The following is a 16,365-nucleotide window of genomic DNA, read 5'->3' as shown; positions in this document are numbered from 1 at the left end:
GTGTTCAGCAACCCACCTTGCATATTTTCTTAACTTTCCTGTTTTGTTTTTTTTTTTTTTTGTAATTTGGAAAATTGGAATCAAGCAATTGAATGACCAAAACTTGCATCAGGGAAAGCAGGGTCTGTTGGCCATGTTGAATCATAACAGTATTATAAAAATTAGTTTTTCTTTACATTTTTGTTTTAATTTCTCTCCCTAAACTAATGCTAACATTTAGCCTTTTTTTCACACTTGCTGTAGTGGTATTAACTGATGTGAGTAGAGGAGTTCCCTGGTGGCTCAGCAGTTTAAGGATCCAGTGTTGTCATTTCTGTGGCTCAGGTCACTGCTGTGGCACAGATTCGATCCCTGGCCTGGGAATTTTCACATGCCACGGGTGTGGCCAAAAACAAAAACCAACTAATGTGAGTAGAAATCATTTCAGAATAAATTTTCCCTGAATCAGGTAATGTCAGTCAGTCCCAGGGGTGTCTGACTTTAAATAAAAATTTAAAGGTAAATTTACACTAGCTATAGTGCCCTGGGTGGTACAAGTTAAGAAGAGAATATTATTTGGGAAGAGTCAAGATGAGGGGGGTTCATACCTGTATGTGATGTCTCCTGTAGTCTCACCTGTATGCGATATTAGTTTCTTAGAGGGCAGGAAGCGCTCTTGTCAGGGAAGGTTCTTAAGCCAGAAGGGTCCCTAACAGGAGGTGATGGGGAGGATGACAGGGGCACCTGCAGTGGGTAAAGATGGGACCTACACCTGAAAGTTGTCTTCTCCCCCATGGCCAGGAGGACTGGCTTCTAGAGCAACTTTCTGGATAGGCCTGGGCTCTTATCATCGCTAAGTTCATAGGTTCAGTGCTATGCTTCCCACTTCTCGGGACCAGCTGGTGACTTTTATTGATGATCTTCTTTTAGCCAAACTCAGGCCCTGAACTGGTTTTGTCGGAAGATGAGAAAAGTGACACGGAAGATCAGGAGGAGACAGAGCTGGGTGTCATGGAGGATCAGCGCAGCGTAATCCTTCATCTCATTTCTCAGCTCAAACTCGGAATGGATTTGACCAAGGTAGGAGGCCCTGTGGCCTGTCGTCTGGGTATCCTTTCCGCCCCACCCCCAGTTTCTTCACTGTATGAGATGGGGACGGTCTGCTATAGTCAAGTATGGACATTCCAAGGGCAATTTGAAAGGATATTGGACACAAATGCCCATCCCCAGGCCGTGGTTCTCTGGTGGAACTGGGGGTGGTGCTTCTAGGGCAGGGAAAGCACCCAGGTTACAGAAAATTCAGGATGGGGTTTCCTTGTTTCCTGCTTTGTCCTAGAGAGGATTAAAGGGGACCTAAGGAGGTGGACATGGCACCCTGGCCACAGAGAGAAAACAGGAAGAGGGGAGCTGGGGGTGGGGGTGAGGCCACCTCAGGTGTCTCATCCCAGGCTCCTGGCCCCTCCTGCTGCTCACTCTCATTGACCTTAACCCCACTGGTGATTCAGGCCTCACTGCCCACCTAGGCAGAAACGGCCCGGCCGGCTGGTTGGCAGACACGCAGGGACTCTGGTTGGGGCTGAACTCGGCCAGGATGCATCAAGGGAATCCAGCATCCTTGCACTGATGGCCCCTCTGTGGCCCATGTGGAGCATCCCCGCCCCGCTCTGGGCAGTGGCTTCGCTGTATGCGCATCTGAGAGGGTGGGAGTGTTGTAGGTGGTAGGATGCACCTGGCCTGGGCCGTCCAGCTCACCTGGATTCCCCAGCCCATCCTGATGCCTCCGTGGAGGCGGTATGAGGCTGGATTCTAGGGGAGCTAATGCACCAGGGGTGAGTAGTGATGCAGTGGTGGTGGTGGGGAGGTTCGTGGGGGGTGGGGGTCAGAGACAAGACTGTGCAGAGGGCATGTTGGGAATGAAGGTTCTGGATCCAGAAGGCTGCCAGAACCATGTGGACCTACTTGAACCCATCAGAGCCCCTCAAGGTTCAGCCTTGGGAATCAGCCTGAAGGGTAGGGGCATGTTTGGCTGCAGGGAAGGGTGTGGATTCCAGGAGACCAGACAAGAGGGAGGGAGGGGGCCGCTGTGAGAAGCTCTTTGAAGGGGAAGATGACAGCAGGGAGCCTCAGAAGTGACAGAAAAGCCTTTTCTTTGCGATGTTCACGTGTTTGCTGAGAGTGAGGCCGACCCTTGGGGAAGGCTCACGCTGAGGAGGCCTGAGCTGGAAGCTTCCCCTAGTCTCCCAACCCCACCCTAGGGTGGGGGGTTTTGGCAGATGGTCCACAGGCCAAGCTGACATCCTTACCTTCCCTTAATTTCTTACCCCTGGCCCAGTAATTTGCATCCTTTTGGTTAGCAGCATCATTGAAGTACTCACCTTTTCAAAAGCCACCTCTGATTCCTATGCATTGTGTATATCATTCAGAGGGAGCTAGAGACCTGTGGGATGGCCTGTGGCTGGCAAAACTTACCAATAATATGACCCCAAATCATGTTTCCAATCTCTGAGCCACGCTTGTTTCATTTCATGGGTTGTCAAACCAATTTAGTGGGTCAGATGGTCATTTCTAAAAAATAGGGAGTTCCCTGGTGGCCTAGTGGGTTAAGGATCCAGTGTTGTCACTGTAGCAGTTTGGGTCTCTGCTGTGGTGTACATTTGATCTCTGGCCTGGGGGCTTATGCCTACCACAGGCATGACAAAAAAAAAAAAAAAAAACCTTAGTATATGAAGTAAAATACCCTAGAAAATACCAGTGTGTATAGCACATGGAACTTTTAGTTGTGTTGATATATGTGTTACTGGGCCAAGATGTAAAATATATTCTTATAGTGGGTCATATTTTAGAACATGTTGGTGTAGAATCCTGAGTCATGCAGGAGGGAAAGAGATGGGAGGGGTGCAGGCAGAAGGGGAAGGGTGGAAACGCAGGAGGCGAGAGAACATGGCGAGGGGTGGTGGCAGGTTCGAGGTATACGTAGATGTGCCGGCAGGCTGTGCACATCCTGTTTGCATATGGATGTAGGGTTTGAGAACGTGGAATAAAGAATGATACTAAGATTTCAGAGTCCCCATCGTGGTGTAGTGGAAACGAATCCAACTAGGAACCATGAGGTTTCGGGTTCGATCCCTGGCCTCTCTCAGTGGGTTAAGGATCCAGTGTTGCTGTGGCTGTGGCAAGGTTGGAGATGCAGCTCAGATCCTGCATTGCTGTGGCTGTGGTGTAGGCCGGCAGCTGTAGCTCCGATTCAACCCCTAGTCTGGGAACCTCCATGTGCCGTGGGTACAGCCCTAAAAAGCAAAAAAAAAAAAAAAAAAAGATACTAAGATTTTGACCTGAGCAATTAGAATAACAAAAATTAGAGCTGCCATTTATTTCAGTGATCTATTGCTGAGGAATTGACCATCCTAAACAAAGGGCCTTTTTTTGTTTGTTTGTTTGTTTTTGGGCTCTGCTGGCAGCATATGGAAGTTCCCTGGCCAAGGATCAAACCTGTGCCACAGCAGCGACCTGACTCACAGCAGTGACACTGCTGGATCCTTAACCCGCTGTACCACACAGGAAGTCCCAAAGCATCTTCAGATAAACATTTTATTTGTTCACAGTTACACAATCTGGGCTGGATTCTGCTGGGCAGTTCTCCTGCTGACCTTGCTAATGGCCACTCATGTACCTGTCATCACCTTGTTGTGGGCTGGACATGGCTAGGACAGCTGTGTATCCTTCTCCCCATGAAGTCTTAGGACCTTCTCTCTCCATGGATTTTTCCCACGTTGTCTATCCAGCTGGGTAGCCAGACTCTTCCATGGTGGCTCAAAGCTCCCAGGAGGGCAGAAGTGGACCTGATTTTAGCCTCAGGCCCCAAACTGGCACTGTGTCACTTCTACTCTGTTGATTAAAGTGTCACAGGTCTAAATTGTAGAGACAGGGAGTTCCAGGGGCTCCAGTTCACCAGTGAGGCAGGCACCCACCAGTCCCACTTACTGGGGGAGGCTGTGGGAGGAGCAGGTTGGGAGATCACAGCTTCAACCTTGGGTCTGTTGGGTCTGAGACATCGATTCAGTCTGCATCAGACCGAGAGGACATGGAGGCAGTTGGGGCTTATGAGGGAGGCTCAGGTATGACTTTCAGAGCCCACAATGGAGGATGGCCAAATGTAGGAGATGGGGACGCCTTTAGGGAGAGAGAAGAGACGTACAGGGAAAGTCCAAAGCCTGAGTTCTGGGAATCTCCAGTCTGTGGAGGCCACAGAGATGAGAAGGGACCAGCAAAGGAGGCTGAGGAGGGTCGGCCAGGGATGGGGGACAGGGACAGAGCCTGGTGACATAGAAGTCACACAGGGGCAGCATTTCAAGGAGGAGGGAGTCCTCTGCTGTGCACATTGCTGCTGATGGGGCAAGGAAGATGAGGTCCGCGGAGGAACCATTGCCTCTTTTTTTTTTTTTGTCAACGTCTGACAACAGGTGGCTTCAAGGGAGAATGGGCGTGGAGGGAGATGAGGCTGCACGGGGATGGTGGACACAACAGGGTGAACAAGCTGTGGGCTTTGGGAGGGCGGTAGGGGGAGAGGGGATGGTTGAACTTGAAATTTTGGAGGGCGGTGGTTCTGGGTAACAGTGAGGTCCAGGGCGTGCCTGTCTGTGACCTCTGTGGAGCCCTCAAAATATTTAGCCTAAACTCCATTTTTATAGATTCAGATGGAAGGGGACTCTGCCTGCACAGTGGACTTTGAGCCTTTCCTGAAGGCATAGCTGATCCCATGGAGTGGGTGGGAGATTGGGGATGCAGATTGAGTTCTGATCTCCTTCCCAAGGCGTATCCCATCTATCAAGGATATTAGACAAGATTCGAACTTTGAGAGAGAAGTTTGCTGAGATCATTGCTCAGTCTCTGTGATTCTTAAAGGATTATTTAAATTGTACTGGGAGAGTTTTTTTGTAAAACCAAGAGGAGATGTGGTTTGTGGCTGTGATTTGTGTACCCCTTGGACAGAGAATTGCACAACAGACATCCATGTGCTTACAGGTTTAAGGAATGGTCTGTGTTCCTGTTAATGGATGCATGGCATCTTACATAATCACTGTGCTGTCTTGTGCTTCCTCCACAAATGGCTTCTTGGTGTTCTAATGATACAGTGGACATCTTGAACTTACAGCTTTTCCCTTTGATTGAATCAGTAGGCTAAATTTCCAGGGTCAGTCACGACATGCACAGGTTAACATTGGTGGGCTTAAGGTCCCCCTTCTAAGGGGGAGATGTTTATGAAAAGGGTCAGAAGACCCATAGTTTACCTTGGAAATGACCCCCTGTCCCTGCAAGCTGAACTGTGTGTATTCCAGGTCTCCCATCCCCCAAGTATTGCTTCTGCTGCCCTTTCTGATGCCATCAGCTCTTGTCTCCAAATCTTGTTTTAATTCACCATCAAGCAAAGCTTGCTGCCTCTCCCAAAATGTTTACCATTTATTAGAAGATGCAGGAGTAACCTGGCTTCCTTGAGCTGGTCTATATCACCTGGGGCAAGTGTGTCATCACCCTGCCCCCTTTCAGGAGGTTCTGGTGGCTGAGGGTGAGTCTCCTGGGTAATGAGGGCTCCAGCCTTGGCCTTGACCAAGCAGCATGGGTTTACGTTCCAGCTTTCTGCCGGCTTAGCCTCTGTGAGCTACAAAACCTCCCTGGGCTTCTCTTTTCTCATTTGTGAAATGGAAGGAGTCCTGCCCATAGATGGTTTAGGTTTAGAACATTGCATGCATTCTTACAATGCTCTGCTTTACTTGTTTCATACAGCCATCTCTCCTTTTTCTCTGCTAACAGATTATTTACTGAAGCATCAGAAGTGGTTCAGTGGCTGTTCTGGTTGTTAGGAGACTTGCTTTTAGTCTTCAGCTTTGTCACTGAAATACCATGTAATAAGTTGGTGTCTCACCTCTGTCGTCCTTATCTGCCTCTGGACAAGGGTGTGGGTCCTCGATGATAACAATCACCAGCAGACAGTGAGTGCGTCCTGGGTGCTCCCAGTGCTGGACTGATGTGACACCCTCGCTATGAATACTCACAAAATGCCAGGAGGTTGGTTCTTATTTTCCCCATTTTATAGCAGAAGCATTGGGTCTTACAAGGAAGCCCTTGCCCAACACGGTGTCCTGCCAAGAGGTGAACCTGGGCTCACAGCTTCTGTCCCTCCTGCAACCCCAGGTCTGGGACCCTGAGGCAAGACGAGGGTTGATTCCAACAGATGCATCTTTCTTTATGCAGCACATACCTTCTTGGAAAAAGTAAAATTTTATCTCAGTAAACCCAGGCCCTTTATTTATTGTTTTAATTATTTATATTTTGGCATTCCTGTTGTGGCTCAGCAGTGACGAACCCGACTAGTATCCATGGGGATGCAGGTTCGATCCTTGGCCTCGCTCAGTGGCTTAAGGATCTGGCGTTGTTGTGAGCTGTGGTGTAGGTCACAGATGCAGCTCTGATTTGAACCCTAACCTGGGAACTTCCATATGCCTCAGGTGTAGCCCTAAAGAGAAAAAAGCAAAAGAAAAAAAAATTGCATTTTAAAAATAAAAGAAGACTTCAGAAACAAACCTATAGTTACCAAAGGTGGGGGGAAGGATAGATTGGGGGTTGGGGATTGACAGGTGCACACTATTGTATATGGAAATGGATGGTCAGCAGGGCCCTGCTGAGTAGCACAGGGAACACTACCCAATATTCTGTGATAATCAATATGGTAGAAGAATCTGAAAAAGAATGGATGTGTGTATGTGTATCACTGAATCACTTTGTTATACAGCAGAAATTATCACAACATTGTAAATCAACTGTACCTCAATGAAACTTTAAAAATATGAAAACATTTACTGAAGTGTAGTTGATTTATGATACTGTTATTCTCAGGGATATAGCAAAGCGGTTCTGTTATTTATATATATATATATAAACAATAACTATACATACATGTGTACGTATATGTGAATAACTGTATAACTACATGTATGCATATAGTTATACACACATATGTATATACTGTTGCAAATTCTTTCCCCTTATAGGTTATTTCAGGATATTAAGAGTTCTCTGTGCCATATAGTAGGTCCTTTTTGTTTACCTATGTTATATATGGTGGTGTATATACTTTTTTTGTGTGTGTGTTTTTTTAGGGCCACACCCGTGGCATATGGAGGTTTCCAGGCTAGGGGTCAAATCAGAGCTACAGCTGCTGGCCTACACCACAGCCACAGCAATGAGGGATCCGAGCCTCATCTGTGACCTACACAACAGCTCACGGCAACACCAGATCCTTAACCCACTGAGCAGGGCCAAGGATCGAACCTGCATCCTCATGGATACTAGTCAGATTCGTTTCTGTTGAGCCATGACGGGAACTCCAGGTGTGTATGTGTTAATCCCAAACTCCTAATTTATTCCCCCCCTTCCCCTTTGGTAATTATAAATTTGTTTCTATGCCTGTGCATCTGTTTCTGTTTTGTAACTAAGTTCATCTGTGTCATTTGTTTAAATGAATGTCTTTTGTGATGTCCCAAGCACCTTGAGATGGGTGTGAAGGGAGCTGATGCTTGAAGGAAACCCAGGGAAGCATCCTCTCTGCTAAGTAAAGAAAGCTTCGGCAGTGTGAATCCTCTGGCTTTTGTTTTGTGAGGATGGATTGTGGTGTTCTCCCCCTGGTTTCCTGCACAAGTTTACATAGATTTCGGCTTCCTTTGCTTGTTTGTGCTGGGTGCGTTTGCCAGACTAAGGACAGAGTATTGTGTAGGTGACAATCAAGCTTTGTTAAGGTAACTGATGTTTCTTTGGGGAAATTGCACTTGTCCTGGCCTTCCTCTGCGGTTCTGTGCTCCCTGTGGTGGGAACCCGACAGACCATCACTCTTTCTGGGGCCCTTTGACATTCTCAATGGGTCATCAATTGTTTTAAAGTTCTAGGAGACCAACCTGAAGATTGGTGATTTACTTTGAGATGGATGCAACTTTAACTATAATTAACTGTTCTCTGAGTCTCCAGTGCAGACCATCTCTCCTTTTTTCTTTTTTTCTTTCTCCAGAGTACTTCATTGTCTTAATTAAGTTAAAGGCAGAAAAGGCATCCATAGATAAATCTGCAAGAGCGATTTCAGCCGTTTGGCTGCCATCAGTCCGGCAGCTGGGCCATCACTCACCTCTCTATTGCAGGCAGACAGCCCAATTAGTTCAATTAGTTCTCTTCACTTCTTGGCTCTGTCTGCAGTGTCCACTGCCCAATAAACAGATGATTAAATGACTTATTTGCAAAGGGACCAAAAAAAAAAAAAAGTCAGGGAGATCATATGAGAGAGAGAGAGAGAGAGAGATGAGCATATGGGCGGGGATTCTGCACAGTGGGTGCGGCTTTCCGGCTCCTGGAACTCAGTCTGAAGGCCCAGGTGCATGAGCTCTCCATTGGGTGCCTGTGAGCCAGTGAGACTAGACTTGGCATAGAGGACAAGACACAAACAGGGGAGGAAGAATAATTTATTGGTCATTAATTCAGACCCAACAATGGCATCCTGTGATAGACCATCCCAACTTTGTTATGAATAGACAGGACTGCAAGGGAACATAGGAAATTGAACATAATTAACAGAGACAAGATTCCAGAGTAGAAGGACTCAAGATCACCTCATCTCACAAAAACACCAAAATTACAACTAACTGTTGAACAACCGTCAGCAAAATAGACTGGAAGCTACCAAAGAAGATATCCTATATCCAAAGACAAAGAAGTCACATCAAGATGGAGGAGGGGTGCTTTCATGATATAAGCAATCCCGTAACTGCCCGGTGGTTGACCCACAGACTGGAAAACAACTACATTGCAGAGGCTCTTCCACAGGAATGAGAGTTTGGAGCTCCACATTGGGTTCCCACGCCTGGGGGTCTGGCATTGGGAGGAGGATCCCCTGGAGCATTTGGCATTGAAGGCCAATGAGGCTTAAGCACAGGAGCTCCACAGGACTCAGGGAGACAGAGACTTAATTCCAGGAGGGCACACAGGGTTTCATGTGCCCTGGATCACAGGACAAAGCAGGACAAATAATCTGGATCAAGCCCACTGGGAGTTCTTGGAGGGTCTCCTGGAAGAGCAGGGGTGGCCGTGGCTCACTGTGGGAGGACATTGGAGGCAGGGGTCCCAGGAATAGTCATCTGTGTGAGCTCCCCTGAGGCTGCCATTTTGGAAAAATTTGGCCACACCCATCAGGGCTGAGAAGCCCCAGGCCAGACAACAAACAGGGTGGGAACACAGCTCCACACTTCAGCAAATAGGCTGCCCCCAGTCACACCCAGAGACAAAGCCCCACCCACCAGTGGGCAGGCACCAGTTCCTGCCATCAGGAAGCCCCTGTATCAATCAACTTCACCCACAAAGATGCAGACACCAGAAGAAAGAGAGGCTACAACTCTCTAACCTGCAGAAAGGAGACCACACAAAAAGTTCTACAAAATGAAAAGTCAGAGAAACATGAGTCAGATGAAGGAACAAGACAAAACCCCAGAAGAACAGCTAAACGAAGTGGTGATAGGAAACCTGTCTGAAAAATACTTTAGAGTAGTTCTAGTAAGGATGATCCAAGATTTCGGGAAAAAAATAGAGGCAAAGATCAATGAATTAGAAGAAACATTTAAGAAAGGAATAGAAGATTTAAAGATTCAACAAGCAGAGATGATCAACACAATAGCTGAAATAAAAAATTCACTAGAAGAAAAACAATAGCATGATATAGGAGGCAGAAGAACAAAAAAGCGAGGTGGAAGACAGACTGGTGGAAATCACTGATGTGGAACAGAATAAAGAAAAAAGAATGAAAAGAATTGAGGACAGTCTAGAAGAACTCTGGGACGACTTTAAATGCCCCAACATTCGCATTATAGGGGTGTGAGAAGGAAAAGAGAGAGATAAAGGGCCAGAGAAAATAATTTGAAGAAATAATAGCTGAAAACTTCCCTAACATGGGAAAGGAAATACTCACTCAAATCCAGGAAGCACAACGAATACCATATAGAATAAACCCAAGGAGAAACACACGAAGACACATATTAATCAAACTGTCCAACATTAAAGTCAAAGAGCAAATATTGAAAACAGCTAGGAAAAAGCAACAAATAACATACAAGGGAACCCCAATAAGGTTATCAGCTGATTTTTCAGCAGAAACTCTGTGGGCCAGAAGGGAGTGGCATGATATACTTAAAGTGATAAAAGGAAAAAACATGCAGCCAAGATTACTCTACCCAGCAAGGCTTTCTTTAAGATTTGAAGGAGAAGTCAAAATATTTACAGGCAAGCAAAGGCTAAGAGAATTCAGCGCCACCAAACCAGCTTTACAACAAATATTAAAGGAACTCCTCTAGACAGAAAGAAAAGGCCACAACTAGAAAGAAGAAAATTACAAATGAGGAGGCTCACCAGTAAAGGCAAACATCAGTAAAGGTAGGAAATCATCCACACATAAATAAGCCACCAAAAGCAGCAATTGTGAGAAGAGGAAGGTACAAATGCAGGATCCTGGAAATGCATTTGCAATTAAGAGACCAGCAACTTAAAGCAATCTTGTGTGTATATATAGACTCCTATATCAAAACCTCATGGTTACCACAAACCAAAAATCTGCAATAGATGCAATTCAAACACAACACTAAAGATAGTCATCAAACCACAAAAGAACAAAAGGGAAGAAAAAAGGCCAAGAGATAAAGGGCTAGAGAAAATCAGCAAAAACAAATCCAAAACAATTAATAAAAGGCAATAAGCACGTACATATCAATAATTACCTTAAATGTAAATGGACTAAATGCTCCAACCAAAAGACATAGACTGGCTGAATGGATACAAAAACAAGACCCATATATATGCTGTATAAAGAAGATGTGGTACACAAGCACACCCACAATGGAATATTACTCAGCCATAAAAAGGAATAAAATAATGCCATTTGCAGCAACATGGATGGGACCTAGAGATACTAAGTGAAGTTAGACAGTGAAAACAAACATCACATGATATCACTTATATGTGGAATCTAAAAAAAAGATACAAATGAGTTTATTGCAGAGCAGACTCAGACTTTAAACAAACTTATGATTACCAAAGGAGACAGGTGGGGTGGAGGAAGGGGTGAACTGGGGATTTGAGATTGGCACATGTACACTGTATATTGAATGCCTGACCAGTGGGGACCTGCTGTCAGCATAGGGAACTCTACACAATCAATATTCTGTGATAATCTATATGGGAAAAGAATCTGAAAAAGAATGGATGTGTGTATATGTGTCACTGAATCACTTTGTTGTATAGCAGAAATGATCACGACTTGTAAATCAACTCTACTTCAATAAATTTTTTTTAATATGGGGAAAAAAGAGAGAGAGAGAATCTCACTTTAATGCAAAATATGACAGAGTTTCCTGGTGGCTGAGTGGGTTAAGGATCTGGCATTGTCCCTGCTGTGGCTCAGGTCGCTGCCATGGTGCAGGTTTGATCCCTGCTCTGGAACTTCTGCATGCTACGGGTGTGACCAAAAAAAAAATGTCAAAGTGCCAGATTTGAAAGGCCTGAAATGGATATTTTGCACAAACACCAAGAGATAAAGGGGGAAATAGTTATCCCTCTTCCAGCTCCTCCTTCTCCGTCTCTCCAGGAAGTCTATGTTCCCCAATGCTGGCAAAGCCACAGCATCATTATCAAGTTCAGAATACATCCCTAGAGGGTTGGACCTGCCATTGGCTGTGAGACCACGTTCCCTGTGTCTCTAATTTCAGAAGGGTTGTCCTTGAAGATTAGTAAATTCTCAGGTATCGCATCCCTGGTAGAGCTTTTTTCTTTCTCTTCCAATGCTTTTTTTTTCTTTCTTTTTCTTTTGGCCACCCCATGGAATACAGCGTTCCCAGGCCAGGGATCAGATCTGAGCCATGGTTGCAACTTACACTACAGCTGTGGCAACATCAGATCCTATAACCCACTTGGCTGGACCAGGGATCAAACCTGCATCCTGGTGCTGCAGTGATACCATCGATCCTGTTGTGGCACAGCAGGAACTTCATCTTCCAACTCTTTATTCTTCACATTTTCCATCTACAGTAGGATTGTAAAAAAGGGAGTTCCCGTCATGGCGCAGTGGAAACAAATCTGACTAGAAACCATGAGATTGCAGGTTTGATCCCTGGCCTCCCTCAGTGGGTTAAGGATCTGGTGTTGCCATGAGCTGAGGTGTAGATTGCAGATGCAGCTCGAATATGGAATTGCTGTGGCTGTGGCATAGGCTGGCAGCTATAGCTCCAGTTGGACCCCTAGCCTGGAACCTCCATATGCCATGGATGTGGCCCTAAAAAAAAAAAAAAAGAACGAAAGAACAATGATCTTCCACATAACCTTCACCTGTATTGGCCAGTTGTTAACATTGTGCCACTTGGCATTTTTTTCTCCCTGCTTTCCCCTCTCCACCTCCTCTTTCCATTTCTGTCCTCTCCGTCTGGCACCCCACAAGTACACATGCACATGTAAGTATGTATGTATGTATATATTTGGCTGTGCCCTCAGCATGTAGAAGTTCCTGGGCCAGGGACTGAACTGCAGCAGTGACAATGCCAAATCCTTAATTGTTAGACTACCAGGGAACCCCTGTATTTAGTTTTTCTTTTTTTTTCTTTTTTCTTTTTAATGCTGTACCTGTGGCATATGGAATTTCCTAGGCTAGAGGTTGAATTGGAACTTAGCCGCTGGCCTAATGCCACAGCCACAGTAACTATGGATCTGAGCCGCTTCTGTGACCTACACTACAGCTCACGGCAACGCTGGATCCTTTATCCACTGAGCAAGGCCAAGGATAGAACCTGCATCCTCACTGACACTATGTCAGGTTCATAACCCACTAAGTCACAATGAGAGTTCCTGTTTATTTATTTATTTATTTATTTTTGTCTTTTTTTGTTGTTGTTGTTGTTGCTATTTCTTGGGCCGCTCCCGCGGCATATGGAGGTTCCCAGGCTAGGGGTCGAATCAGAGCTGTAGCCACCGGCCTACACCAGAGCCACAGCAACGCGGGATCCGAGCCGCGTCTGCAACCTACACCATAGCTCACGGCAACGCCGGATCGTTAACCCACTGAGCAAGGGCGGGGACCAAACCCGCAATCTCATGGTTCCTAGTCGGATTCGTTAACCACTGCGCCACGACGGGAACTCCTCCTGTTTATTTTTTGATGAACCATTTCAGAGCAGGTTGCAGATATGTCCCCAACATCCATCAGTGAGTGGATCTCAATGGACAAACGATCAGTGACCTAACCAGGTCATTCTCCTACATGACACATTGGTCACCCTGGGGAAATGTAACATCGATGTGATAGTGTTTCTAACATGCCCAGAGTAAAATCTCCCCAAGTTGTCCCCATAATGCTCTTTATAAACCAAAAGAGAGTTGTGAAGATGGCACAGTGGAGGGAGATGTAGGATGGGGGTGGTGAAGGAGGGGTAGGTGGTTTAGCCTTGGAGCTGGAGCTGCCTGCAAAGGCTTCATAGTGGAGGTTACCCTTGAGGGGAAGAGCCAGTTCTCATGCAGACAAAGTGGGAGGGAGGGCAGGGAAAGGAAACCAGAATGACCACGTGTGTGTGTTCTTGAGAGGGGAGGACTGGAGGCAGAAAGTGAGGGCTCCTGTGAGACTGTAGAGGAGGTGGGGGCCAGACTAGACTCGATTTATCTCAAATAGAGATTTTAATATTATTATTTTAAATTGAACCCTATGTGATTTACAATGTTGTGTTAGTTTCTTCTCTACTACCAAAGCATAGTGATTATGTTGTGCACATATGTACATTCCTTTTCACATTCTTTTCCATTCTGGTTTCTCAAAAGGTAATTGAATGTAGTTCCCTGTGCTATACAGTAGGACCTTGAGGTTTATCCATCGTATGGATACTAGTTTACATCTGCTAATCCCCAATGCTCGCTCCATCCATCCCCCACCCTCTTTCCCCTTGTCAACCCCAAGTCTGTTCTCTATGTCTCTGAGTCTGTTTTTGTTTCGTAGATACGTTGATTTGTGTCATATTTTAGATTCTACATATAAGTGAGATCATATGAAATTTGTTTTTCTCTGACTTCATTTAGTATGATCATCTCTAGGTCTATCCATATTGCTGCCCATGGCATTACTTCATGCTCTTTTATGGCCTTTTTAGGGTGTTCTTGGGGGAGCCATGGAGGCACAGCCAGGTCCCTGGGAGCCTTATTGGAAGGGCAGGCCCCACAGAGCACAGGCATGGCAGCCAAACGGTGACCTATTCCCACACGGAGACATGGGAGGTGATAGCAGTGGTGTCTGAAGGCCACTCTTGAGTCAGGATGCACTTTTCCTGGCCGGCTCAGATCCCCAGGCTGCTACATTATCAATTTTGTCAAGTTGCGGCTGAATGAAAATTAGGAAATCTCCATTAATTTGCATAGTTGTATTTTAAATGATGTTTCTTTTTCCAGTTTATGATAGAAATGAAGCAGAAAGATACTCAGAAGAAATGTAAACCTCACTCAGTCCTGTCACCAGGAGAGATGTGCTAAATCTGAAGTCTGTTGACATTACATGGATTGTTTTACACGTTCAATTTACATCTGGCTGCTTTTTAACTTAGCATAGGTGCTTTGTCCTTTGACATAGTGTTCAAGTGAGATAGAAAAGCATTAAAAGATTGGAGTTCCCTGGTGGTCTAGTGGTTAAGGATTTGGCTCTGTCACTACTGTGGCTCTGTCTCTGCTATGGTGCGGATTCGATCCCTGGCCCAGGAACTTCTGAATGCCATGGACTTGGCAAAAAAAGGGTATCAACCTCACCTCCCCAGGGGCCTGGACTTTCCCTGTTGGCTCTGTAATCTCTGTGCTTTGCTGCCCTCAGGTCTGCCTGTCAGGACACCTCACCTTCAGTGCATCTCCATCCTCCAGGAAGGTTCCCAAGTGGGGCAAGAGCACAGATCTGTGTGTGGTGGTCCCGGTCAGTGATGCTCTCGTGGGAGTTGGGGCCCATGATGTGATGGAAGGACAGACTTGGCCGTGTAGGGATGGGCGTGAACCAACTCATGACCTCAGTCAACCCATCTGAACTGGGTAGCACCCTCCCCTCCCCCAGGCAGTTCAGGGACGAACCAGCAGGTTGGGGCTGACCTTCCAGCTTCAAAACCCCATGGCTCCGGCAAAGCAGAGCAGAGTAAGATGCTCCAGGCCAACGTGAACTTGTCTCACAGCCAAGTGGGTGGAGTTAATACCCTGTAACCATGTCATGGTGAGACACTGAGGGGGTGATAGCGTATCTATGACCTGAAGGTCCAGCCCCATTTCAGAATGTCCTTCATTTGCCTTAAGTGACCTCATCCTTGTGTTAAGGCATTTGTGCACCTGAATCTACTCTGGATCCACAAGGAGTCCCTTGCCCCTGGCAGGGCATCCAAGAGTCTACCTGTCTGCAGTGATGAGGCCAGTGATGCACCCAGGGATGGCCCCTCTGCCAGTCCATTTGTCAGAAGCTGCTTGTATAAGTAGAACCTACTTCTCTGTAACTTCTGCTCATGTCTTCTGGCCCAGCCTGTGAGACAACCTCCATCCATGGCCCCCTTCTCTGTGGCAGCCCTGTGAACAACTGCCTGCCAGCTGGCCTTGCCTCCCAGAGACCTGGGCCAGGGCTCTTTCCACAGTCCTTCCTTTGGGGGTTTATAAGTTCTTTTTCCTACAGAGATCTCCAAACAGATGCTCTTGTTGATAGTGGATCCTGATCCACCTAGACCCATCCCCTTTTTTGTGACCACACTCTTGGCATTTGGAAATTCCTGGGCCCGGGATTGAACCTGAGCCGCAGCAGTGACAACATTGAGTCCTTAACTGCTAGGCCACCAGGAAACTCATATCTGGACCCCCTCTGTGGGCACCAATGAACTCCAGTATCTGTGTTTTTGAGGACACACAGAGCATCCCCATTGGTTGTGCGTGATGTCAGGAAGAATAGGGAAAAGCCCTTGCAAACTCCTTTCTTCAGGTCTCTAAATAAGGGGGGGGGTGGAAGAGGGCTTTGTGTTAGCAGGGCACTGGCTGTAGAGAGGGGAGACAGCGGCTGTTGTTTGAGTCCAGACAAGCAGAGAAGCAGATGGCTCAGAACAGCCTTGTCCACGAAGCAGGGTTGGCAATGATGCCACCACCCCAGACATTCCTGATTTCTTTGCCTTTCTTGCCGCAGTTGATCCCATGTGCACAAATCCAGGGAACTGTTCCCTGGCATGAGCCACTTGGAACTTGCCTGAGGGGGCAGCCCTGTTTTTGCCTTTGCCACTTGTGCACGAGGTAACCACCGGGCTTCGTGTCTGACTCTGTCTCCTCTGGGCG

General features: G+C 46.5%; 1 protein-coding gene across 2 annotated transcripts in view; it reads left to right on the top strand.

Annotated features, from left to right (window-relative positions):
* OSBPL10 (oxysterol binding protein like 10) overlaps positions 1 to 16,365 on the top strand; it is a 327,444-nt gene that overhangs the window by 289,112 nt on the left and 21,967 nt on the right. For both annotated transcript variants that reach the window (XM_047769412.1, XM_047769418.1), the window contains exon 7: positions 910 to 1,059. In XM_047769412.1, coding sequence (XP_047625368.1) covers positions 910 to 1,059 — 150 coding nt within the window. The remainder of the gene's footprint in view (positions 1 to 909; positions 1,060 to 16,365) is intronic.

The sequence above is a fragment of the Phacochoerus africanus genome, chromosome 1 (genome assembly GCF_016906955.1).
Source record: "Phacochoerus africanus isolate WHEZ1 chromosome 1, ROS_Pafr_v1, whole genome shotgun sequence".
NCBI classification, from domain to species: Eukaryota; Metazoa; Chordata; class Mammalia; order Artiodactyla; family Suidae; genus Phacochoerus; species Phacochoerus africanus.
The sequence above is the reverse complement of the archived record's forward strand: the minus strand, read 5'-3'. Positions and strand labels throughout refer to the sequence as shown.